We start from the raw sequence: 26,565 nt of genomic DNA on the forward strand, positions 1-26,565 counted from the left end.
AGAAAGAAAGGAAAGGAGGATTGAAAGAAGGAAGGAAGGGAGAAAGGAAGGAAGGAAGAAAGGAAGGTAGGTAGGTAGGTAGGTAGGTAGGAAGGGAAGAATGGGAGGAAGTAATAAAGGAAGGAAAGAAAGAAGGAAGGTAGGTAGGAAGGAAGGAAGGAAAAGAAGGCAGGAAGGGAAGAATGGGAGGGATGAAGGACGGATAGACAGAATGACGAAAGGAAGAAAGAAAGAAAGAAAGAAAGAAAGAAAGAAAGGAAAGGAGGATTGAAAGAAGGAAGGAAGGAAGAAAGGAAGGAAGGACAGATGGAAGGAAGAAAGGAAAAGAAGACGACCTGAAATCAATAAATTCTGCTCTCAAACTGCTCTACATCCCCCTTTAATAAAGATAAGAAAAAAGCTCCGTACCAGTGTGTGATAAAGATGATATATTATGTTTTATCAGTGTAATATCTGAACTCCACCTGCTTCCTTTTTCTCTCAGTTCCAGTTCGAGCGTTTCATAGACATCAACCAAAACACCAACATGTGGATCTTCTGGTGGCCCTTCCTCCGCTCGCTCTACGTGGTGGCCCTCGTCATGTGGCACACAAACACCTGGTAACCTGGTAATATCTCCCTTTATACCTTAAACCTAATGAGACCTGGTGACATCACTTTATAAAATATCCTTTATACCTTAAACCTAATGAGACCTGGTGACATCACTTTATAAAATATCGTTTATACCTTAAACCTAATGAAACCTGGTGACATCACTTTATAAAATATCCTTTATACTTTAAACCTAATTAGACCTGGTGACATCACTTTATAAAATATCCTTTATACCTTAAACCTAATGAAACCTGGTGACATCACTTTAACCCTCCTGTTGTCCTCGAGTCAAGGAAGGAAGGGAGGGAGGAAGGAAGGAAAGAAGGGAGGAAGGAAGAGAATGGAGGAATGCATAGAAGGAAGGGAGTAAGAAAGGAAGGAAAGAAGGGAGGAAGGAATGGAGGAATGGATAGAAGGAATGAAGGACGAAGGAAAGAAGGGAGGAAGGAAAGAAGGACAGGAAAGAAGGAAGGGAAGGAGGTAGGGGAGAGGAAAGAAAGAGAAGGAGGGAGGGAGGAAGGAAAGGAAGGAGTGAGGGAGGGAGGGAGAAAGGAAGGAAAGAAGGACAGAGGAAAGAAGGAAGGAAAGAAGGAAGGGAGGAAGGAAGGAAAGAAGGACAGGAAAGAAGGAAGGGAGGACAGAGAGGAAGGAAAGAAAGAGAGAAGGAGGGAGGAAGGACAGACGGAAGGAAGGAAGGGAGGAAAGAAGGAACAGTCAAAACAGACGAGGTCAATTTGACCCGGGAGGACGACACAAAGGTTAATATCTCCCTTTATACTTTAAACCTAATAAAACCTGGTGACATCACTTTAACCCTCCTGTTGTCCTCGAGTCAAGGAAGGGAGGAAGGAAGCATGGAAGGGAAGAAGGGAGGAAGGAAGGAATGGAGGAATGGATAGAAGGAAAGAAAGAAGATAGAAGGGAGGGAGGGAGAAGAAAGGGAGGAAAGAAGGACAGAGGAAAGGAAGGGAGGAAGGAAAGAAGGACAGGAAAGAAGGAAGGGAGGAAGGTAGGGGGGAGGAAAGAAAGAAAGAAGGAGGGAGGGAGGGAGGGAGGAAGGATGGACAGATGGAAGGAAGGGATGAAAGAAGGAACAGTCAAAACAGACGAGGTCAATTTGACCCGGGAGGACGACACAAAGGTTAATATCTCCCTTTATACTTTAAACCTAATAAAACCTGGTGACATCACTTTAACCCTCCTGTTGTCCTCGAGTGAAGGAAGGAAGGGAGGGAGGGAGGAAGGAAAGAAGGGAGGATGGAAGGAATGGAGGGAGGAAGGAATGGAGGAATGGATAGGAGGAAGGAAAGGAAGGACGGAGGAAAGAAGGAAGGAGAAGGGAGAAGGAGGAAAGGAAGGAAAGAAGGACAGAGGAAAGAAGGAAGGGAGGTAGGTAGGGGAGAGGAAAGAAAGAAGGAGGGAGGGAGAAAGGAAGGAAGGAAAGAAGGACAGAGGAAAGAAGGAAGGGAGGAAGGTGGGGGGGGAAGAAAGAGAGAAGGAGGGAGGGAGCGAGGAAAGGAAAGAAGGAAAGAAGGAGGGAAGGACAGAAGGAGGGAGGGAGGAAGGAAGGAAAGGAAGGACAGAAGGATGGAAGAAAGGGGGATGGAAGAAGGAAAGGAAATGAAGCCTCAGCCCCAAACCTGCAGATCTGATTCAGGGCAGAAAAAGCACTCTAACTTCTTCTAAAGTGAATCAATAATCAATAATAAACTGGTAATTTGCTGTGGCTACGATCAATGTGTTAGATAGTGAACACAGCATCGGATTGAACATGTTTGAATGGTGATTTTTAATAAACACGGGTCAATTTCATACATTTACATATGTAGAAATGTGTATCAGCTGCAGAAAAACATTTAAAAAAGATGCATTTTGGAAGGAAAGGAGTAAGGAGGGAGGGAGGAAGGAAGGAAGGAAAGAAAGGAGTAAGGAGGGAGGGAGGAAGGAAAGGAGGGAGGGAGGAAGGAAGGAAGGAAGGAAAGGAGGAAAAGAGGAAGGAAGGAAGGAGAGAAGGAAGGAAGGGAGGAAGGAAAGGAAGAAAGGAAAGAGTAAGAAGGGAGTAAGGAAGGAAGGAAGGAAATGAGTAAGGAGGAAAAGAGGAAGGAAGTAAGGAGAGAAGGGAGGAAGGAAAGGAGGAAGGAAGGAAGTGAGGAAAGAAGTATGGAAGGAGAAGGGAGCAAAGAAAGAGGGGAGGAGGGGAAGAACGAAGGAACAATTAAAGAAATAGGGAGGAAGGAAGGAAAGAAGGAACGGCTCTCAAATATAAAAAAAATGGGTCAAATTTTACCCTGAACAGTATTTAAAGGGTTAAAGGAAGTTTTTCCCTTCTTAATAATAGTATTTATGACAGTAATGAAACACCATTTATTTACAGCAATCAGGCTTTGATCTCAGAGTCGTGATTCCTTTGTATAAAAACAATAGAAAAACATCATGTGTCACATTTACATTTAACTTTTAGTAAAAAATAAAGTTTAATATTTACAAAATACAGAAAGATTTGTACATTTTTCTACATGTTGACGTCTCTCCTGCTTCGTGTTTCAGGTGAAGTCACAACGTTCATCCTCTTCAGTAACCTTTGGATCTGCAAGAAGAAAAAGAAACATTAAAAACGTTAAAATAGGCACAAAAAGAAAGAAGAATTACAGATTTTGGGAGTGGGGGGGGGGGGGGGTTGGGTTCCGGTCCTCTGAAATGATGCGAACGTGGAAGTAACTTAAAACTGCATTCTATCAAAAGGCCACCAGGGGGCGACCGTTTTGGTGTCAAAAGGACTTCCGTCTCTATACAAGTCAATGGAGAATTCACCAACTTCTCACTTGATTTCTAACCTCAGTAAACGTTTTCAAAATGTGTTTATGGTCTCAATCGCTAGTTTAAAGCCTTCTTCAATGCAGTATGATGTTCATTTGGGACATTTTGGCCTCCCTGATTTTATATGTGACGATAAAGCAGGGTATGCATTAGGGCGTGGCTACGTGGTGATTGACAGGTTGATTGGTTCACAGGTTCAGGAGGGCGCCTCATGCTCCTCCTGATGCCCATATAAGTAGAATCCATGTTTTTATTTTTCCCAGCATGCACCTGAAATTTTCAAGATAGCGCTGCTCAGATCCGATACTATTGGCCTCCGAGCAGCAGTCCACAAACCAATGGGAGACGTCCATTTCTTATATACAGTCTATGGTCTTACCTGGAGAACGCCGACAGTGAGAAGAGTCCGAGCAGGAACTCAGCAGCGTAGAAGCAGAGCAGCACGGCGCTGAGGAGGAACTCCAGCCGCAGGACGAAGGTTTGCAGCAGCAGGTAATAAACAGCCAGCGCAGCACACGGCAGCAAGATGAACAGAGACAAACCTGAAGATAGAGAGCGCTCACACAGGTTCCCCTTCCAACCTGAACCAGAACCAGAACCCAGAAAAAACACAGGATCTGATCAGGACTCAGCTTTAAAACACTGTATGAACATTTACTGTCTCGCCTGTTTTAATCAGACAACATTTAAACTTTAGAAATGTTTTTAAAAATCAGTTTTATTGGCAAAAAAAGCAGATTTGTTTCCAGATTTTAAAGCTGAGACGATTAGTGGATCAAAGGAAGAATATCAGCAACAGTTTTGATAATTTATTAATGGTGTGAGTGATTTTACAAGTTTAAAAAAACACAAAAAATCTGATTCAAGCTTTTTAAACATGAGGTTTTTCAGCTTTTCTCTTATTTTCTATAATCTTAACTGAACATCTTTGAGTTTTGGACTGTTGGTCGGACTATAAAAGATGTTTTTTTTAAGGTTTTATACACTTAATTAATCAATAATGAAAATATTGTCCTAAATAATCCTTAGTTGCAGCATTAAAAGGTTTTAAAAGCTGATTTTTCAGAGTCCACGGACGATAAACTGAGAAGATTAGAGCGAGAACTAAACATTTTCTTTTATCATTCATAATTTATTCATTTTTTTATTAAAGTTTTCAGGTGTAAAATGTCAGAAAATCTGGAAAAAATACAGATCAGTTAAAAAAAAAGAGATCTAATATATTAAATATCAACTAAACATCCAGTACAAGTTCTCTGAGTCCAACAGTCTGAAACTGATACTGAATTCATTGAGAAATTGAATTAAAAACTACTTGTTTATCAAAATAGTTGATTATTAATTAGTCAAACTATTAATCAATTAATCTCCTAATAGTTTTATTTCATACTTGCATAACAAATTTAAAATGTCTCACTAAATCAGCATCATGTGGGGGAAGGAAAATTATTCATTCAACCTTCACATCTTTCAAGCTCTGTACAAATAATAACAATAATAATAATAATAACAATAATAATAATAATAACAATAATAATAATAATAACAATAATAATGTAGTACTAATAATCAAAACTCTCATCCAGCATCTTTACTTCATGTTCAGACTCACACAGCTGTTTGTTTTTATAGTAAATGTTTGAAATCTTTACTTTAAAAAAAAATTTAAATCATTCTTCTGTCAAAATTGTTGCTGATTTAATTCTCTGTAGATCCACTAATCTTCTAACTGCATTAATTGTTGCAGCTGGAATTAAAAAGTTTATTTTCTGCTGCTAAATATTCAAAGTGAGCAGCAGCTGTTGTCCAGCAGATGGCAGCAGAGAAGCTTTATTCATTATGTGCATTTTAATGAACTTTATGCACAGCTCCACTACTTCCTGAACTCAATACAGCTCCTTTACTTCCTGTCTTACATTATTGGACAAACTAATGATTAATCCAGATGTGTCTGACCTCACTAGTGACAACAACAATGGTCAGACACACCTGGATTAATCATTAGTTTGTCCAATAATGTAAGACATGAAATAAAGGAGCTGTATTGAGTTCAGGAAGTAGTGGAGCTGTGCATAAAGTTCATTAAATGTGACTCAGTGAGTGTTCATACAGAGGAGAGTTCAGAGTCTCACCGTAGAAGATCCTGAGGTTCTCCAGTCCGAGGAAGAGCAGCAGCAGAACCAGATCCAGAACCAGATTATCAGACGGGTACGGCAGCAACACGCCTGCAGACGAGTTTTAAAAAGTCGTTAATCATTCCCCTCTCCTGCCTTCAGCTGCCTGTAGTTTAGTTCTTCTTGCAGCCAAAGTTTAAAAATAAATAAAGTTGGATTTTGAGGGATCAAAATGTAAAATAAGTGATGTTGACGGAGCAAAATCTGTGTTAATGTTCATGTTTTATTATCTGCTGAATGCACTTTATTATCTGATGTGCCTTTTTTAAAGATGTGTATAAATGTATTAAATGAAGAACATGATATGCACTTTGTTTTAAAACATCAGCGTCTTGATTTACTTTATTAATAAAAACATGAAGCCTTTAAAATGCCTCCAAATCTTTGAAATCAAAATGGTCACATACTGTTCATATACTGATATATACCAATACACATTTTTGGTGTTTTTTGGATGCAGTTATTATGTTTTGTTGTTATTTATTCCACAAGGAAACAACGAAAACATTGTTAAAAAATAATAACTGAATGGTTTTAAAGTAATTCAGCCCATCATCCCACTATCTTTGAATGAGCACAAATTCATGAAACAATCCTAAAAAAACTTTAACAAAAAATAATTTTTTTCTCTTTGAAAAACAGCTGCTTCAAAATCCTCTTATCCTGCTGAACAATTACCTCCTTAATAAGAAGAACTACTGTCTGAGTCTGACTGCAAATAACTAAAATATCGACCTCTCACATTTACTAATAGGCCGATGTTTGTCAACAAGGGGAATATTAGACCGATATATTGGTACACCTTTAGCTATTTGGACTAAAATTTCAGAAAATGGTGAAAAATGTCCATCACTGTTTCCCAAAAATATTCAGTTTACTGTTACAAAAATAAAACAGAAAATATTCACATTTAAGAAGCTGAAATCAGAGAGTTTGAATATTTTCTTTGAGATTAAAACACTGAAGAAGTCTCAGCTCATTAGAAATTATCATGTGAATAAAAAGCATCGACTACTGATCAAATCTCACCTACTGATACTGTTAAAGTTATACAGTTGTGTGTCAGTAAATGAACCTTTTACCTTTATAGATAAACATCAGGATCTCTGCGACGAAGAAGGCAGCAAAGTACCAACAGTTCAGGTAGAAGAGGACCTGAAGAGGAGTGGAGGACAGCTGAGGAGGAGGAGACGTTAAGGATGAAAGACACAAGAAAACATACAGAGACAGAACAGAAGAAAACATACAGAGATATAACAGCTGCAGCTCTGCATCAATTTTAATGTGAAGGATACAATCGGTTGACTTCCTGCAGAGAAAGAAAGAAAATACAGCTGTTAGAGTCAAAATGAATACAGACAGAAATTATAAAAATGAGTAAAATGAGCTAAAAGTACTGCAGTATTATAGTGATGTAGTATGCAGTATTACAGTAAAAGTACTGCAGTATTATGAGTGATGTAGTATGCAGTATTACAGTAAAAGTACTGCAGTATTATAGTGATGTAGTATGCAGTATTACAGTAAAAGTACTGCAGTATTATGAGCGATGTAGTATGCAGTATTACAGTAAAAGTACTGCAGTATTATGAGTGATGTAGTATGCAGTATTACAGTAAAAGTACTTCAGTATTATGAGTGATGTAGTATGCAGTATTACAGTTAAAGTACTGCAGTATTATAGTGATGTAGTAAGCAGTATTACAGTAAAAGTACTGCAGTATTATGAGTGATGTAGTTAAAATATTACAGTAAAAGTACTGCAGTATTATGAGTGATGTAGTATGCAGTATTACAGTAAAAGTACTGCAGTATTATGAGCGATGTAGTATGCAGTATTACAGTAAAAGTACTGCAGTATTATGAGTGATGTAGTTAAAGTATTACAGTAAAAGTACTGCAGTATTATGAGCGATGTAGTATGCAGTATTACAGTAAAAGTACTGCAGTATTATAGTGATGTAGTATGCAGTATTACAGTAAAAGTACTGCAGTATTATGAGTGATGTAGTATGCAGTATTACAGTAAAAGTACTGCAGTATTATGAGCGATGTAGTATGCAGTATTACAGTAAAAGTACTGCAGTATTATGAGCGATGTAGTATGCAGTATTACAGTAAAAGTACTGCAGTATTATGAGCGATGCAGTATTACAGTAAAAGTACTGCAGTATTATGAGTGATGTAGTATGCAGTATTACAGTAAAAGTACTGCAGTATTATGAGTGATGTAGTTAAAGTATTACAGTAAAAGTACTGCAGTATTATGAGTGATGTAGTTAAAGTATTACAGTAAAAGTACTGCAGTATTATGAGTGATGTAGTTAAAGTATTACAGTAAAAGTACTGCAGTATTATGGTGATGTAGTTAAAGTATTACAGTAAAAGTACTGCAGTATTATGAGTTTTGTAGTATGCAGTATTACAGTAAAAGTACTGCAGTATTATGAGTGATGTAGTTAAAGTATTACAGTAAAAGTACTGCAGTATTATGAGTTTTGTAGTATACAGTATTACAGTAAAAGTACTGCAGTATTATTAGTGATGTAGTTAAAAGCTAAAACAGAAACAGCTACATGAAGATATAAAAGCTTTTCGCGGGTATTTCTGACCTCAAGACGGTTTGTAGTTAAGTTACGATGTTTACTAAGAAGCTTCACCGCGTTAAATACCATAATATACCATAAATAATGTCAATAATCAATCAAAAACAGTCAGATTTATGCAGCACAAAGCAGTTTGGGACTTACCAGGCGCCATGTCTAGTTACCATGGAAACAGCTTGGCGGAAGTGCTTCTTCTTCTTCATAACGGTGTTTCCCGCCACGCTGCCCCCTACAGGCTCAATGTCACACTGCAGGGTTATTATTTATCTTCATTTAACAGAATACTTAATACTGAATATTTAAAACATAATACTTGGAGATTATTTTATTTTATTTTATTTTATTTTATTTTATTTTATTTTATTTTATTTTATTTTATTTTATTTTATTTTATTTTATTTTATTTTATTTTATTTTATTTTATTTTGTTAGATTTTTCTATCACTATTCAAGAATACTGCTGTGTCAATTTTCCCCTAAGGGAATAAATAAAGTTACCCTACCCTGTATTATACTCTTTATTCAAAGTGTTTATGACCTGCTTGTTATTACATAATTTACTAATTTTTAAATACTCTTCAAATCTTTGTGAAAGACAGTAAAATGGGGAAAACTTGCATAAAAATGAACATTTATGTATATAGAATCTTTCCCAGGATAATAAATAGATTTATGGCATAAACCCTTTCCTGTAATTTTTGTCATAGTTAAAAAAAATCAAAAAAAAATCCAAATATAACATGTTCATAAAATAAAACTAAATCCTTGTGAAAATTGTCAATAATTAATTTTATAACATCTTTTCATACATTTTTAGAATTCTGACAATGCCAAAAACAGGGGTTCAACAGGCAAAGAAACATCAGATGAAAACCTTTACATAAAATAACAAATGTGGGTGTTGTGTGTGTAAGGATGTAGTATTTAGGGTTAGGGTAGGGTTGGGGAAATTAAAAATTGACACAACAGTATTCTTTAAAAGTGATCAAATATAAAGAAAGAAAGAAAAGAAAAGAAAATATACAATACACAGCAGCAGCAACAGCAGCCAGCTTGTTATTAATGTGGATAAATCAAAGGAAGTGCTCTCTCCACAAAAACAGGATGTGACCTTTAAGCCAGTTTCACTCATTGGTCAGTCTGTTGAAACTGTGGATAACTGTAAGTATCTTTGTACACATCTGGACTCTCAGGTGAGCTTCTTTGTAAATATTCTGTACATATATGTATATCTTCTGAGAAGGATCCGCAGCCTCTGTGTTAACCAGAAGATATGAGATATTAGAAGTTGTGTATTTTAACCTTTTATCTTCCAGCCTGGTATACGGTCATCTGAGCTGCTAATCTAACAACAAGCTCTCTCTCAGATAGTAGTATTAATAAGTATTAATAGTTGGTTCACCTCAAAGCTCTTTGAACCAGCTGTTCACTGAGAGGACGAGGAAGAAAGCGAGGAGCATCTATCATCCTCTCTCTGTGAGCTCTGGGAGGCGCTACAGAGTTAAAGTATTTTATCCAAAATGCGATTAATATTTTAAACACTTAATCAATATGCACACAGGAACTGTTGTGTATTTGTATTTTTCTACCTTACATATTTTATGTATTTATGTATTTTAAGAAATGATTTCATGTATTATAGATGTTCTTTATTTTATCTCACATTTGTGTATGTATATAGATTGTAGTATATTTTTATATATTAATATTAATATATGTGTATGTGTTGTATTAGTATATTAATGTGTATGTATATATATTGATGTATATTTAATTCACCTTGACCCAAGTACTGTATTTCATTTTATTTTAAGTAAGAATATATATGTATAAAATTTTATTACGTATATATATATAATTATATATTGAGTTTATAAATATATGTAACAACAAAAAATCCCAAACACCTCAAAAATGTATATTTTTGTTGTTTTTTTGTATTTTGAAGGAGAAAAAAATAATTAAATAACAAACTACACTACCCAGAATCCTCCTGCTGAGCGCTAATTGGTCGGAGTAGCCCTATAGGCTTACGTGGCACTGCTGTCCCCTGCGCATGCTCAGTAGTCGTCTCCCTCTCCCTGCAGGAAAGATGGTGTCGTGTGTGTTGTCAGCTTTACTCCTCAACCTCCTCTGCTGCTGCTGCCTCGTCTCTTCTCTCTATTTCCACATCGGAGAGACGGAGAAGAAATGCTTCATAGAGGAAATCCCCGACGAGACGATGATAATAGGTGAGAGGAAGAGGAGGAGGAGGAAGGAGGAGGAAGAGGAGGAGGAAGGAGCTAAATGCTAACTTGAGCTAATCTGCTAAAAGGAGCTAAAGTTAAATATTTGATGTTTCTGCTTAAATCTGTTCAAATCCAGCAGTGTTTTAGTGCTAAATATACATTATTATACATCACTGAATAACATAACACACTTTATATCACTTTATATCATTCCTCCTGTTCACACTGACTGTCTAAAGGTGGATATTTGACATATTTATATTTATTTTAGTGTTTTTTAGCATCAAATTCCCTCTTAGTGTTTCCCTGTTGAGCTGTGGTGGAAGTATAGTAACAAAAAGAAGGACTTTGGCTCTAAAACACTGTAAATATGTAAAATATCCACCTTTAAACAGTCAGTATGGACAGCAGTAATTACATAAAGTGTGTTATTTATACTAAAAACACCTCTTTTTGTTAATATTCCTCCACTTTAGCTCAAAAAGGGAACAAAGTGACATTAACTTTGGTAGATATTGGCTTTATTTGACTTATCTGAGCTGTGGTGGAAGTATAGTAACACAAAAAAAGGAACTTTGGCACTAAAACCACTGTAATGTACAAGCTTTTACACACAAGTCTAATTACATACTTCAATTAAAGTCTCTACATTAGACATTAGGACATATAAACACACCTAAATCTATCACTAAGCTGTTTGTATTAAAGCAACGTTTTACAAGTGTGTCTTAAACCAACAATCAGGAGCTAAAATGAGCATTAAGTGTGTTTTTCTTGCTGTAATGATTCCTCCTGTTCATACTGACCATTAGAAGATCCCTTCATAATGAAAATAATGTATTTAAAAGTTTAATCTAAAGCTTCAGTCGTCCAAATGAGTCAAATCTTCATCTTCTATGTTTCAACGTTAGTCTTCTTGTTACTATACCTCCACCACAGCTCAAATTAGTCAAATAAAGTCAATATATACCAAACTTAATACCACTTTGTTCCCTTTTGAGCTCCAGTGGAGGAATATTAACAAAAAAAAGGAGAATATATCTACATGATTTGACTCATTTGGGCAGCTGAAGCTTATTAATATTAATTTAAAAGTTTAATCTGAAGCTAATATGAAGCTTCAGTCGTCCAAATGAGTCAAATCATGATATATTCTCTTAACTTTGGTAAATATTTACATGATTTGACTCATTTGGACGACTGAAGCTTCAGATTAAACTTTTAAATACATTGTTTTAACACAGAAAGAGCACTTTTGATCTTTTTTAATGGTCAGTAAGAACAGGAGGAATGATTACAGAGAAGAAAAACACACTTAATGTTCATTTTAGCTCCTGATTGTTGGTTTAAGACACTTTAAAAAAACTGTGAACTCGTCCTCTTTAAAAGACATCTGACTCAAAAACCACTTTAGTTAAATTGGAAATTAATTTGTGATTTTTTTAGCATTAAAACAAACTTTAAAGTACATTTTAGCTCCTGATTGTTGGTTTAAGACACACTTGTATAACGTTGCTTTAATACAAACAGCTTAATGATAGATTTAGGTGTGTTTATATGTCCTAATGTCTAATGTAGTGACTTTAATTGAAGTATGTAATTAGTCTCATGTTTAAAGTCTTCATACTAAACTGTCCTTTTAACTCTAATCACAGTTTCATATATTAATAAATACATTAAAATAGATCTGCAATGATTAGTTACCAACTATTAAATTCATCATCAACTGTTTTGACCATTTAAATAATCATTTTTAAAGTCATTTTTTAATGGAATCAAATGTCTAAATTCTCTGATTCCAGCTTCATAAATGTGAATATATTTAGTTGTTTTTGGTTCTCAGTGACAGTAAACTGAATATTTTCAAATGGAGAAACATTAATCTGCATTTTCTGACATTTTAAAGACCAAACAACTAAATAAACTGATTAAATTCACTGTTTATAGAAGGATAAAGAAACCAGAAGATGTTTATGTTTAAGGGAGGAAGCTGGAACTACAGAATATTTAAATGATGTTTGTTTAAGTGCATTATGAAGGGATTTAATAATGTTCAGTATGAACAGGAGGAATGATTACAGCAGGAAGAACAGGTTACAGGTGTTTATTTCTGGTTTTAAGACAGACTTAAAAAAATGTCCTTAAACTCTAATTGCAGACTTAACATTGTCATCTATTTTTAGTGTTTTTTTAAAGGTAAAAAATGTCCAAATTCTGTTATTCCAGCTTCGTAAATGTGAATATATGTTGGTGTTTTTTGACAGTAAATTGTATATCTTCAGATTGAGTTCAAAATAAAACATTTGGGGAACATTTTACACCATTTTTCTGATATTTTATAGACCAAACAACTAAATAAACTAATTTAATTCACTATTTAGTGCTACATAAATAAAATAAACTTGAAACTAAAAGACTTAAAAAACCAGAATATATTAAATTTCCTGTTTAATGGCGAAACATCGAACTTCTCTGCAACACCACGGCTGTCAGGAACAAGGGAGGCGAAAGAAATTGATAACTTTTAATCTCCAATGTCTTAAGATAGTTCAGAGTGAATTTGAAGTCAGTCGGGTTAAATCTGTAGGAGGAGTTTGTTTAAATATGAGGCGTGGAAATCGTGAGAATTGCAGCAAAATCAAAAATTCTAATAGAAATGACCGACTTCCTGTTGGAGTTAGGGTATCGGTCCAAGAGACTTTTTAGTGCGTCTTTAGATGATATATATGTGTACCGACTTTCATTTCTTTATGGCAATCTGGAGCGAGGGGCTGAATTTTTTTGTAATTTTCTAGGGGGCGCTATTGAGCCATTTAGTTAGTTGATTAATTGCTGCAGCTCTGCAACACAGGAGAACATCTTGTGCCTACATCTGATATCACAATAACTGTGTCTTGCAATACTTTCCTTTTACTTCCTCTTGTTGACACATACACACGTTTAAATTCTCACCGTGACTCTTTGTGTTCGTGTCTCTGCAGGAAATTATCGCACTCAGCTGTACGATAAGCAGAAAGAAGAGTATCTGCCGGCCACTCAGGGTCTCGGCATGTTCGTGGAAGTCAAAGATCCCGACGACAAGGTTCGACTGTTCTCATCTGAAGCTGAATCAGAGTGTTATCTGTTTGTTTAGTGCTGTGTAAACATCATTATCTTCAGCTAGTAGTGTGAGCCCTGAGTGTGTGTGTGTGTGTGTTTCCTGCAGGTGATTCTGTCTCGGCAGTACGGCTCAGAAGGACGTTTCACCTTCACGTCGCACACACCCGGAGAACATCAGATCTGTCTGCACTCCAACTCCTCCAAGTTCTCCCTGTTCGCTGGAGGCATGCTGGTGAGGATCATTTCACTCCTGCAGAGACACAAACATCAGTTCATTAGTTATTAACCGTTAAATAAGAGAAAAATCATCCTCTGCTTGTATCAATGCTTTCCTCCTATACAGATTTAGTTTAGTTTAGTAGCTTTATTGTCATTATATTGAGGGTCAGACAACAACATAACAGAGTTTAGATAGCACTCTCTGAGCCATAAGAACATTTAAAACTATTAAAAACTATTGAAGACATAAATAAAACATTGATAATCTATCAGAGCAATATAAATCTCATCTCCTCCACTTTCCTTTGAACTCTGTAAAGCCATCATCCCCTCCTGTCTTCCTCCCATAATGGATCATTTAAATAATACATATATATTAAGGCCGCTCGATTATGGAAAAAATCATAATCACGATTATTTTGGTCAAAATTGAAATCACGATTATTAACGATTTTAACTTTAGAAACATGCTGCATTTATTGGACATTCGGCTTAATTAATTATCTCTCCCAGCAGCCTTTGATCTGCCGCTTAACGCAACACACATCAGAACATGTGCAGAGATATTAGTGCTGAGCGAGTTTAGATGATGATAGTTCACACAACACTTCCTGGTTTTTAATAATTAGTCAGTAAACTCAGCATCGTCTGAAGCAGGCTGGAAACTCTGCACTTTTATTTAAAAACTAACGGAGCTGTGGCAGCTTCCTGTGGCTTCCTGTCTAAGCTTTCAAAATAAAACCTTTGTTATTGTGCGCTTTTCATTATTATTAACAAACAAAGTTGAGGCTTGTAAAATTATGGGCCCCAACTCAGGAAAACGGGAGTGTTGGCAGCTGTACGGTGCATGATGTGGGGGGGGGGTGAATACACATGCGCAGCTTTTTGCAGACTATACAACGTTGCACAACGGAAATGACAAAAAAATCGTTTCCCCCTGATTTTATTAGTTTTGAGATCAAAATCATAATCGCCATCACATTTCTGTTAATTGAGCAGCCTTAATACATATCTTTATATTAATAACTCCAGCTGTATGTAGAGTCCTTTACTAGCCTCATGTGTTGCCTCCCTGTGTTTCCTGTGCTTCAGAGAGTTCACCTGGACATCCAGGTGGGAGAACACGCCAACAACTACGCTGAGATCGCCGCCAAAGACAAACTGACGGAGCTTCAGCTGAGAGTGAGACAGCTGGTGGAGCAAGTGGACCAGGTCCAGAAGGAGCAGAACTACCAGCGGGTGAGTTTATACTCCACCAGGGTTAAGGGTTAGTCATGTATGGACCAGGTCCAGAAGGAGCAGAACTACCAGCGGGTGAGTTTATACTCCACCAGGGTTAGGGGTTAGTCATGTATGGACCAGGTCCAGAAGGAGCAGAACTACCAGCGGGTGAGTTTATACTCCACCAGGGTTAGGGGTTAGTCATGTATGGACCAGGTCCAGAAGGAGCAGAACTACCAGCGGGTGAGTTTATACTCCACCAGGGTTAGGGGTTAGTCATGTATGGACCAGGTCCAGAAAGAGCAGAACTACCAGCGGGTACGTTTATACTCCACCAGGGTTAGGGGTTAGTCATGTATGTGTGTAGACTGCTTATTTTAGTATTTAAGATTTATTTAACCAGAAAACACAAAATATATCTAAATGTTCAAATGAATCTCAGTTTCAGTCTAATGATACAGATATAACCGACCCGCAGAGGGGTCAGGCCCACTTTCCTTCCTGTCTTTTCGTTCCTTCCTTTCTTCTTTCCTTCTTTCCTTCTATCCTTCCTTCCTTCCTTCCATCTGTCCTTCCTTCCATCTGTCCTTCCTTCCTTCCTTCCTTCGTTCTATCCTTTCTTCCTTCCTTCCTTCCTTCCTTCCTTCCTTCCTTCTATCCTTCCTTTGTTCATTCCTTCATTCCATCTGTCCTTTATTCCTTCCTTCCTTCCTTCGTTCCTTCCTTCCTTCCTTCCTTCTGTCCTTCATTCCATCTGTCCTTTCTTCCTTCCTTCCATCTCCCCTTCATCCCTTTCTTTCTTTTCTTCCTTCCTTCTTTCAATCTGTCCTTCCTGCCCTTGAATGTAAATGAGTTTGACCCCCTGCTGCTTTGTAGAGTGTTTTGTCATTGATTGACTGGTTTGTTGATCGCCCCCTGCTGTCTCTCTCTCTCTCTCTCTCTCTCTCAGTACCGTGAGGAGCGTTTCCGTCAGACCAGCGAGAGCACCAACCAGAGAGTCCTGTGGTGGTCCATCGTCCAGACTCTCATCCTGGTCGCCATCGGCATCTGGCAGATGAGACACCTGAAGAGCTTCTTCGAGGCCAAGAAACTGGTGTAAACCTGTCCAGTGTCAGTGTGTGTGTGAGCGTGCCTGTGTGTGTGTGTGTGTGTGTGTGAACGCCTGTGTGTGTGTGTGTGTGTGTGTGTGTGTGTGTGTGTGTGTGTGTGAACGTGTGTGTGTGTGTGTGTGTGTGTGAACGTGTGTGTGTGTGTGTGTGTGTGTGAACGTGTGTGTGTGTGTGTTTGTTCTCTACTGATTGATGCAGTACTGTCGGAGGAGAAGCTGCTGCAGACTGCTGAGGAAAAAACAGGACGCAGAGAAATCCAGCTGCAAGATTCAAATTATTATTAATAATATTATAATTATTATTATTATTATAATTATTCATATTTCCTCTCAGATCTTGTTTATATATATATTAAAACAAAGCCCAAACATTTGTAGTCGTCTATCAGGAGGAACATGTGACGCTCTATTTATTCCACACAGAGAGGTTTTACTAAAGAAGATGATCTGCTCGTGTATATTTAGATTTTTTTGCTGTAATCAATCAAAAACATGTTACTGGCCTTTTAGAGATCTTCAATAATCAGTTTACAGCTTAAAATAAATGCAGTTTGGCCTCCTTTAAAAAGTGTTGTAAATTTAAAAAAGTTAATATAACAGCACATTTTTTAATAGAGACTCTTATAAAAGTCTCATTATAGTCTCAGTTTCAGATCCTGCAGGAAATATATAAAACTTAAAGACTCGAGGATCATTTTTTAATGAAGATAACAGCAGAGAAACAGAGAGCAGTGATGCATATTTGTTAGTATTTACTGCCTCTGGTTACTTTACATCCTGATATCTCGTCTCTTTAGTTTTATAAAGTTTCATTTCTGAGCGAACGTGACGTCAGAAAGCTTCACGTGATGTTGAAAAGAAAGCAGCTTAGCTTCTATATCATCACTGATTTAAACATTTAAATCCTTTCAGCATCAGATTATCAAACAACAACAGACCTGTGAAGTAAAAAAAAAAGAGTTGATTTAAAGAGCCGAACCAAGATAAGATAAAAGCTGGAACAGAGCAAACATCTGGATAGATAGATGTAGTTTCATGTGTGTGTATAATCCTGCAGATGTGTCCAGATGTTGCTTCTCAGTTTCTACTTCAGCTCATCATCCTGAGAGAGACTCTTTATATCTGATTCATCCTCAGAGGTTTTGTCCAGTTTGTTTCTTTCTTCTGGTGAAAATAAGACACATAAATTACCAATCAGTCATGATCAGTGTGTAAAAGCTGATTTAATAGCGACTGAAATCAAGCAGATGTTTCCTGTTTTTGGAGCCGATTAAAGAGCTAAAAATGAGACAATATGACAAACATCTGGACAGGTTTTAATGTGTGTTTACACGTTTAAATCCTGCTTGTTTTTGTCTCCAAACTTGAGCAGATGTTCCCTTTTTTTTTTGACACATCTGGTGACAAATATTCTAGATAAATGAAAGTCTCTCTCAGTCTGTTAGGTTTTTAATTTTCAGTGAAATCTGAACCAAATACAACAGTTTAAATGTTTGTTACTGCGTCCAATTTGAATGTATGTTTCTGTCTTTTTTGTGTTTGTTTGTGGGCTTGGTGGAGGTGGAGGTGGAGAGAAGGATAATTGTTTTGTTTTTGGGGGGGGGGTAATGGATCAATAATCTTTAAAACAGATGAGAGTTTAACTCTGTGGTTTTTGTCAGCTGTGACACTGCCAGAGACGCCTCCTCCTACACACTTCTGTCCTCAGTTTTTACTCATTTTTTTCTTTTAAAGAATTTACTTTTTGCTTTTTACATGAAAGCAACAGATCTGCTGTATGTAAGGAGAGTTTCTCAGTTGTTGACTTGGTGAAAAACTACAAAAAAGCCGCATTGAGAGAAGAAAAAACACAATTTAAGGGGAATAAAGCCTCATAAAATCTTTTTTTTTTTTTAACCTCAGAAGAGCAAAACAAAATGAGTTTTTTCAAATCCTCTGAAAGTTAAAGAAGAATTCAGGATTTTAGGAGTGAAACAGCTAAAAGTCAGATTTATTTAAGAGCTATGAAAGGTGATCAGTTTATTCTTCCTTTGTGTTTTTCTCTCTTCGGTTATTAAGATTTTTTTTTTGGTCCTTTTTGTTCGTTTTCTGGTGGTTGTGTTTGATTTTTTTTTTTCGTTTGGCTGCAGGTTGATTTCAGAAATGTTTTAGGCTGGAATAATAAATAAATAAAAAAATAAAGGAGGGGGGCTTGAATTTTATTTTTTAGAAAGATTCTGTCCATGTGAGAAATGTGTCTAAAAATTGCACTTGAAATAAAGTTTTGTCACATTTGGTTTGATTCACTGACTTTTTTTCTTTTTTTTTCTTTTATTTAAACTGTCTGTAAATATGTTTCATCTACTGGAGAAATGTATTTTTAAGATATTAAAAATTGAGAGAAATGAGACAATTAAATTCAGACTAATCAATGTTTTCATCTGCAAATATTTTATAGGTTTTCTTTTCCTTACAGGAAAAGCAGCATCTTAAAAACATAAAGAATAAACTTCACTTAAGTAATATACTCATTATATTTGGGTAAATCTGTCAGTAAAGTATTAAATATATCTATTTTTTCTAAAATAAGATGGTACTTTAGTTCTGTTTTAATACACTGAGTGCAGAACTTAATTTTGCAGAATTTTCAAATGGAAAAATTAACTTTTATATAATTTTCATTATTATTATATCACATTTTATTCAATAATGTAACAGTTAAATGATGCAGCATTGTACTGTTTGTTATTGTGCTGTTTTAACCCTTAAACAGGCAACCTGCACCAGGAGATACAAACATATATATATTATTTATACCTTGTAGAAAACTGATAATGTAATAAAAAGAAACTCATAACTCAACAAAACAATGTAATAATGTTATTAAAGTATTGGGACATTATTGCATTATTAGGTTCTGCACAAATAAGGTTAACCCAATGATGTAATAATGTATTGCATCATCGGTACAGAGATTGTTACATTGTTGGGAAATGCACTCTATGACATCATCAGGTTCTATGACATCATCAGGTTCTACATACCTTAGTAGGGCAACGTATCCTGGTGGAGATACGACTTTAAAATGATTTGTGGAAATGTTTATTTAGATGCAAATGAATAAAAAAGAATAATTTTCACATCTTATTTTCCACTCCTGCCTTCCATACTTCTTTCCTCACTTCCTTCCATCCTTCCTTCCTCCCTCCTTACTCCTTTCCTTCCTTCCTTCCTTCTTCCCTCCCTCCCTCCCTCCCTCCTTACTCCTTTCCTTCCTTCCTTCCTTCCTCCCGCCTTCCTTTCTTCCTTCCTTCCCTCCTTACTTCCTTCTTCTTTTCCTCCTATCCTTCCTTCCTTCCTTCCATCCTCCTTTCCTCCATCCCTCCCTCCTTACTCCTGTCCTTTCCTTCCTTCCTTCCTCCCTCCTTACTCCTTTCCTTCCTTCCTTCTTCCCTCCCTCCCTCCCTCCTTCCTTCCTTCCTTCCTTCCTTCCTTCCTTCCTCCTTACTCCTTTCCTTCCTTCTTTCCTTCCTTCCTTCCCTCCTTACTTCCTTCCTCTTTTCCTCCTATCCTTCCTTCCTTCCTTCCATCCTCCTTTCCTCCCTCCCTTACTCCTGTCCTTTCCTTCCTTCCTTCCTTCCTTCCTTCGTTCCTTCCTTCCTTCCTTCCTTCTTTCCTTCCTTCTTTCCATCCTCCTTTCACCCCTCCCTCCCTCCTTACTCCTTTCTTTCCTTCCTTCTTTCCTCCCTTCCTTGACCTGAGGACAACAGGAGGGTTAAATGATCCAAGTGCTAAATGTGAGACCAGCTCCTTTTCTTGTACTTTCCAGTGGCTTCCAGCAGGGGGCGCTATTGACCACAACTTAAAGGCCTATACAGTACCTTGCAAAAGTATTCATACCTCTTGAACTTTTCCACATTTCTTCACGTTACAACCACACATTTAACCCTCTTGTTGTCCTCGAGTCAAGGAAGGAAGGGAGGAAGAAGGAAGGAAGGAAGGAAGGAAGGAAGGGAGGGAGGAAGGAAGGAAAGGAGGGAGGAGGAAGGAAGGAAAGGAGGAAGGAAGGGAGGAAGAAGGAAGGAAAGGAGGGAGGAAGGAAGGAAAGGAGGGAGGAGGAAGGAAGGAAAGGAGGAAGGAAGGGAGGAAGAAGGAAGGAAAGGAGGGAGGAAGGAAGGGACGAAAGGAAAGAAGGAATGGAGGAAGGAAAGGAAGGAAGGGAGGAAAGGAATGAGGGAAGGATGGAGGAAAGAAGGAAGGAAGGAAGGACAGAGGAAAGAAGGAAGGAAGGTAGGAGGGAGAAAGGAAAGAAGGACAGAGGAAATAAGGAAGGGGGGAAGGTAGAGGGGAGGAAAGAAAGAGAGGGAGGGAGGAAGGAAGGAACAGTCAAAAAAGACAGGGTCTATTTGAATTTTGGATTTTAAATGTATTTTATTGGGATTTTATGTGATAGACCAACACAAAGTAGCGCATCATTGTGAAGTGGAAGGACAATGATACGTGGTGTTCAAATAAAAATCTGAAAAGTGTGGCTTGCTTATCTATTCAGCCCCCTTTACTCTGATACCCCTAAATAAAATCCAGTGCAACCAACTGCCTTCAGAAGTCATCTAATTAGTAAATAGAGTCCACCTGTGTGTACTTCAATCTCAGTATACAACTCGCTCTACAGGCTGCAGGTTTAATGGCAGCAGCTGGTGCTTAAGTCTCTCTGGTTCAGAAGGTGTTGACTATTCTCCCTCAGGGTCTTCCTCCATGGAGCCTTACTTCTGAACATATTCATCTGTCAGCGATCAATGGAAAACATTAATTAATTTGAAACTTTTTTTAGAGTCAAAGTGCCTGTTGGCCCATATAATGCCTGACAGGTGATGCACATTAACCCAAGGTGCTCATCAATTAGTCAGATTGATCTTTTACCTGGTTAAATGATTCAATATTTAACCAGGAGATTTGATCCCCTATGTTGTGTCTTTATCAGTTTTGGGTAGACCAGATAATTAACTGATGATTTTATTTATATCCTCAACATTTCATAACACAACAACGAGAAAGTGTCTTTGATAACTCAATGAAATGCTGGGTGAATGTTATGACCATTGACTTTAATTCTTTCAGCTTCGATTGGCAGAAATCTGTTCTGCTTATGCAGTTTCGGACAATAGCAGAAGTGGCTACATTGGCTGACAATGTGTTGCATTGGTAGACCATCTATTGCTGGTTATTAATAGCATTTTTTATTTTTTATGTAGGTGAGATCCTTTAGTTATTTTTGCTTTGCTGACAGACGCTTCAAATCAAGTGTTTTAAGAAAAGGAAGGTTCTTTTTCTTCTGATGTGTAAAGCTTTCTCATAAAATGATTTAAATTCTTCATTGATGATGTCATTATTTCTCTGAACTAAATCTAAAGTTTTATTTTTTTAGAGATAGGAGTTGTCTCTTTGGTTGCTCTTGATTTGTTAGCAGAGATATGATTAGGTTTGTTTGAGTTATATCTAAAGTCATCAGCTTTTTAAACTAATAAGCTGTCTAGTTTTAATTTTGACTTTTGTAATTCGATTAAGGTTTTGTTATTAACCTGTGCCTTATGTTTTCTTCATATGATATTTATATGTTCCCTCACTTCATTTATTTCATTGTCCAATTCAGCTTTGTTTTTTGCTGCATATCATAGCATTATTGCTTTTATGTATGCTTTAAATGAATCCCAAATTACCCCAATTTCGGGTCTATTGTGAGGGTCCCCCTGTTCTACATTGGTTTGGATGAATAGGTCGATTTTTGATATTCTTCACAATTATCCATTAAATATTTCCTATTCATTCTCCATATCTTATTAGACAATGTATTTTGTTTCAGGTCCATAATGCATGTGACTATAGCATGATCTGATATTATAATGTCATGAATCTTACTCATTAATACCCCGTTCAAACCTGTTTTAGATATAAAAAGGTCATCTCTTCTGCTAGAACTATTTTGAGGATAGGATAAAAATGTATTGTATTAGGATGTATTTGATAACCTGGAGTGAATGGTCATTGAGCCTAAACAAAAACAGATGTTCTTCACCAGAATGTAAATATAAAAGGAGAACATACTAAAACATACTGACTGTAGTATTATAGTCACAGAAGCCAGTATTTCAACTTAGCATGTTTCCTTACTCTTTTTTTAGTGATGATGATATGTTACTGCAGTTAATATATTACATATTGCTCCTTTAACATTAACTTTATTATGTATAGTTATATATTATGTTGATACAAACACTTTTGAATTATATATATATAATAAATATGTCAAGTCAAACTGTCTGGTGACATAAGCATATCTGATCTGACTGAGAATAAGGAAGCAAAGACCAGCCAATAACCACAAACAAATAATCAAATGAAGTTGTTCTTCTTTCATTTCTACTTTCTTCCTCTCTTTCGTGTCATGTCATGTCACATTTCAGAAGCTAAATCAGAGAATTTTAGCATGTTTTAGCATGCTGTATCAGACTAAAGCAGCCTGTGAAAAGAAACCATCCTGTCAACAACTCATCAAGCACCTCGAACCTCCTTTAAGACACAATCAGGTAAGAAGACCGACTTTTATAACTTTTCCCTGATAAAGAAATGTCTTTGTGATCATACAGTCAGTGTGGTCATACCATTGTTACCTCCTCTAATATAACAATAACAGGGATGAGGGGAGTAACAGGGGTAAACAGTCTATGATGAACAAAAACTGGGTTTTATTTAACAGATAAATAAAGTCAAAATTATACCAAAAGAAAACTACCTTCTTTCTAAAAATAGAAAGCCTGGTCAGGTGCACTCAGACATCCACAAACATTACAACATGTTGTCAGGCTCCACAGAAATAGACACACTCTATCTTGATGTTGATCATTATTGTCTCTCTCATGATGTTTTCTTTGATCTAATTAGGTAGGAAATCACACACACACACACACACACACACACACACACACACACACACACACACACACACACACACACACACACACACACACACACACACACACAAAACAACAAGAATTGGAAGACACACATACAAATGTGGCATAAAGAATGACACATTTATTCAGATATTCTGAGTTGAGAGCTTCAGAAAGGTGAGACTCCAGATCAGTCCAACACTTTTTGGATATTTCACAATTGAAAAACAGGTGTGAGATTGTTACAGAAAGTGCAAAAGACATCAGTGTTTGTGAACTTACCAATCAGATGATTAGTGGGGAAAATTTTATGTAGGATGTTTGAAGTGTATTTTATTTTTCATGCAGTATATTTATACAGCAGAGTCAAGCCCTTCTCCAATTTACAGCTTCAGTGTGTGATCTGTAGAAAAACTTGCCTCTGGGTAATCTTATTGATTCTTTTAAATGGTTCCATACATATACGTAAGTTTATGTGTGTGTGTGTGTGTGTGTGTGTGTGTGTGTGTGTGTGTGTGTGTGTGTGTGTGTGTGTGTGTGTGTGTGTGTGTGTGTGTGTGTGTGTGTACAGTTATAGATAGATAGATAGATAGATAGATAGATAGATAGATAGATAGATAGATAGATAGATAGATAGATAGATAGATAGATAGATAGATAGATAGATAGATAGATAGATAGATAGATAGATAGATAGTTAACTAAAATGCTAATGAACATGTTCTCTTCTTTGTTTCCAGGTGCACTCCCCTTTAATTTGTATTTTAGGTCTCATCTCATTCTGGATATCACTTACAGTCTGTGGAGGTCATGAGAACTGCTAACATGTCATATGAAAAGTTTTGGAGAAGAAAACCTTTGAACACTGGAACATTTCTGGTAAGAATTTAATGGATTTTAATAGACACATACCTCAGTGTGTAATCATTGATAACGTCCAACTATCGGTATTGGTCAATTTCTTCTAATTTTCATTCTGTCACTGTTTACAGATAATCATGATGAATGTCTTCAGTGTACTTAGCCTCACATGTCATCCTGCTGATTACTTAATCGGGGGCAAATGCTGTCCAAAGTGTCCTCCTGGTAAGAGGCAACTAAATAGATTTTTTTACTTGGTATCAATTGTTTTTGTTGCACTGTTTAGAGATTGAAGTATTATTGGAATTGTAAATTGGTGAACTGCAAGGTACAAGAGCCAGCAAGATGGAAAAAACAGACTTAATGGATTTAATTTTATCTGTTGAGGTTTGGAGACATATGTCTATGAGATTTGTCTTCCCAGGAGAATGTTACTTCATTTATAGTGCTCAAAGCTTTTTTTAAATTAAGTTTGATTAGCAAGACAATTGATCCATATCACACAAAATCAGAAAAATGATTTGTTTTGTTTGTTTGTTTGTTTGTTTGTTTGTTTGTTTGTTTGTTTGTTTGTTTGTTTGTTTGTTTGTTTGTTTGTTTTTACAGGAAGTCGAGTTCATAAAGATTGCAATATGTACAGATCTACATCCTGTCTGCCCTGCATTGCTGGGACCTTCATGGATGAACCGGCAAACAAGTCAGAGTGCTTCCGATGTACAAAGTGTGATTCAGGTAAACTTCTGTTGTCTATAATTAGTAATAACAGATACACATATAGGGACAGTTACATAGTCTGAAATGAAGTATGATCCTTGACTCGAGGGCAGAGTTATGTTTTTATCTCTGCAGTTTAAAGCTCCACAAATTATTATATTTTCAACTGATTAAAATTGATATGTACTTACTAAACTACACACAGGGAATCCTACCCTATCAGGATCTTACATGGGTGAGGTACTAGGTAAAATGATGCCACCTTCTGGAGAAATGTTGTAATTAACCAGGGAAGGATTTCTTTAATGACAAATGACCAATTTTCTCTAGCTAGAAGTCTTAAAGGTACAGTAATATTATTATTTTAACAAAATTATCATCCAATTAATTGGTGACTCATTGCTCATAGGTGTGAATGTGAGTGTGAATGGTTGTCTGTCTCAATGTGTCAGTTCTGTGATAGACTGGCAACATGTGTAGGATGTACTAACCTGTCGCTCAGTGTCAGCTGCAACCCTCAGCTCTAAAAGAAGATGTGATGTCATGGTTCTGATGTAGTTGAGTATATATTGAGCAGAGAAATATCAAAATGTAAACAGTGCATGTGAGTGATGCAGCACTTTATAATCTGGCAGTGTAACTAAATATGGTGATAGCACATCAATTACAAATAATGCCACCATTTTCAAACACGTGTTCTCAGTGTTTCCATTGGCCTGCTGTGCACGTCTTCACAGTAAAAGTTGAACAGATGTCAATTCTGAAAGTCTGCGAGAACTTGCTAAAGATCACACTGAAATAGTTGCAGTCTTCAATTAAAATGATTGAGATGCAGACTGAATTCTTGCAGGATTCAGGTGTGATGTGACGATACCTTAAGGAAAGATATGAAGAACAACAGCTGCAGCAACCAAGAAATGACAGCAGTATTTAGTACAGGGAGGAGTGGGAAGTCTGAATCTGATTTGGATTTTAAACAACTGGTGAGGATTAGATGATTGCTTTAGGGTCTGTGTTAAATGTTGTTGGAGTGGGGATAAAAGGTCAATCTGGCTTTTGTCCTCCCACATTTTAAAATTTAAATCACATTTTAACTTGTTGGTGTTTTTCTCCACCCTAACCCTAACCCTGTTCACAGGTTCTGGTTTGAGGATAAAGAGACCATGCACAACAACATCAGATACAGATTGTGAAACGCTGGATGGATTCTACTGTGTGGACTTTAGTAAAGACAGCTGTAGGACAGCACAGAAACACACAAGCTGTCAACCAGGACAATATATCAGCCAAAACGGTTGGTTTTCCTAAGTTTGAAATGATAACACCAAACGTTATGCTTTCCTAGTCTTTATCCTTAACTGTCAACCGTTTGTTAAAAGTGTTTTTCTGGATCCACTTCATATGTATTTTATTTTTGCAGGAACTGCCTTGACAGACACTGTGTGCACTGACTGCAGTAATGACACATTCTCGAATGGGACATTTACATCTTGTCAGCCACATACAAAGTAAGTGAAACAGCAGATAGTCAAACTTTTTACAACTGCAGTGAATGTCATATATATCTAAATGTTCATGTGATGTGTTTCCCTCAATTATTCCAGATGTGAATCACTAAATCTTCACCTGATAAAAGCAGGAAATTATTCAACTGATGCACAATGTGGAGAACTAAGTCTAAACACAGCAGTAATTGTGAGGAGTGTTGTTGTTGCTGTGGTACTTCTTGTGGCACTTGTATGTGGAGCATATCTACTTCCATCTTTCTGTCTCAGAAGAAACTTTCTTTGAAACCCAGGTAAGATTTGTATGAATTAAATAAACATCATACTTTCTGTCACATCATAATGTTATGAAGATGATTTACTCATTGATATTGTTTTAATATAGAAGAAAGAAGAAATGGTGCAGATACTCTCCAAGAAGTTGAAATCAGTCTTCCATGATGTTCACCTGCAGGAACTGGAGCCTGTCCTCAGACACACTGGATGA

At 36.7% G+C, this 26,565-nt stretch overlaps 4 protein-coding genes across 4 annotated transcripts; 3 read left to right on the forward strand and 1 right to left on the reverse strand.

Moving 5' to 3' along the window:
• Nucleotides 1-484: 484 nt before the first annotated feature.
• LOC133985987 (transmembrane emp24 domain-containing protein 9-like) lies at nt 485-3,502 on the forward strand (the record flags this gene model as incomplete). The annotated part of the gene is given in 2 exon segments (XM_062425749.1): nt 485-600; nt 3,145-3,502. Coding segments are annotated over 2 exon segments (120 nt in total), but the record flags the coding sequence as incomplete, so codon positions are not given.
• Nucleotides 3,503-3,591: 89 nt separating this feature from the next.
• tmem216 (transmembrane protein 216) lies at nt 3,592-8,408 on the reverse strand. The gene is made up of 5 exons (XM_062425755.1): nt 8,339-8,408; nt 6,884-6,897; nt 6,671-6,764; nt 5,547-5,639; nt 3,592-3,995 (listed from the first exon to the last, which is right to left on the reverse strand). The coding sequence occupies exons 1-5, from the start codon at nt 8,346-8,348 to the stop codon at nt 3,790-3,792; spliced, it is 417 nt and encodes a 138-aa protein (XP_062281739.1). The 5' UTR covers nt 8,349-8,408; the 3' UTR covers nt 3,592-3,789.
• A 1,843-nt stretch (nt 8,409-10,251) lies between these two features.
• Nucleotides 10,252-18,343, forward strand: LOC133985984 (transmembrane emp24 domain-containing protein 9). Its single transcript, XM_062425745.1, has 5 exons — nt 10,252-10,425; nt 13,404-13,504; nt 13,628-13,753; nt 14,833-14,979; nt 15,911-18,343. The coding sequence occupies exons 1-5, from the start codon at nt 10,287-10,289 to the stop codon at nt 16,058-16,060; spliced, it is 663 nt and encodes a 220-aa protein (XP_062281729.1). The 5' UTR covers nt 10,252-10,286; the 3' UTR covers nt 16,061-18,343.
• A 6,148-nt stretch (nt 18,344-24,491) lies between these two features.
• Nucleotides 24,492-26,565, forward strand: LOC133986370 (tumor necrosis factor receptor superfamily member 5-like). The gene is made up of 5 exons (XM_062426193.1): nt 24,492-24,591; nt 25,712-25,867; nt 25,994-26,081; nt 26,178-26,292; nt 26,464-26,565. Exons 1-5 carry the CDS (start codon nt 24,492-24,494, stop codon nt 26,563-26,565), a joined length of 561 nt encoding a protein of 186 aa, XP_062282177.1.

Source organism: Scomber scombrus, chromosome 9, assembly GCF_963691925.1.
Source record: "Scomber scombrus chromosome 9, fScoSco1.1, whole genome shotgun sequence".
Lineage (NCBI taxonomy): Eukaryota > Metazoa > Chordata > Actinopteri > Scombriformes > Scombridae > Scomber > Scomber scombrus.

Bases quoted from the DNA above. Each gene is read 5' to 3' on its own strand.
- tmem216 (XM_062425755.1), bottom strand. The intron at 5,640-6,670 runs GTAAAAGGTTCA...ACTCGTCTGCAG, and splicing joins CCTGATGTTTATCTATAAAG to GCGTGTTGCTGCCGTACCCG. The intron at 3,996-5,546 runs GTGAGACTCTGA...GTTCTGGTTCAG, and splicing joins GAACCTCAGGATCTTCTACG to GTTGGAAGGGGAACCTGTGT.
- LOC133985984 (XM_062425745.1), top strand. From the start codon at position 10,287: ATGGTGTCGTGTGTGTTGTCAGCTTTACTCCTCAACCTCCTCTGCTGC. The intron at 13,754-14,832 runs GTGAGGATCATT...CCTGTGCTTCAG, and splicing joins TGTTCGCTGGAGGCATGCTG to AGAGTTCACCTGGACATCCA. The intron at 14,980-15,910 runs GTGAGTTTATAC...TCTCTCTCTCAG, and splicing joins AGGAGCAGAACTACCAGCGG to TACCGTGAGGAGCGTTTCCG.
- LOC133986370 (XM_062426193.1), top strand. From the start codon at position 24,492: ATGTACAGATCTACATCCTGTCTGCCCTGCATTGCTGGGACCTTCATG. The intron at 24,592-25,711 runs GTAAACTTCTGT...CCCTGTTCACAG, and splicing joins ATGTACAAAGTGTGATTCAG to GTTCTGGTTTGAGGATAAAG. The intron at 26,293-26,463 runs GTACTTCTTGTG...GTTTTAATATAG, and splicing joins GGAGTGTTGTTGTTGCTGTG to AAGAAAGAAGAAATGGTGCA.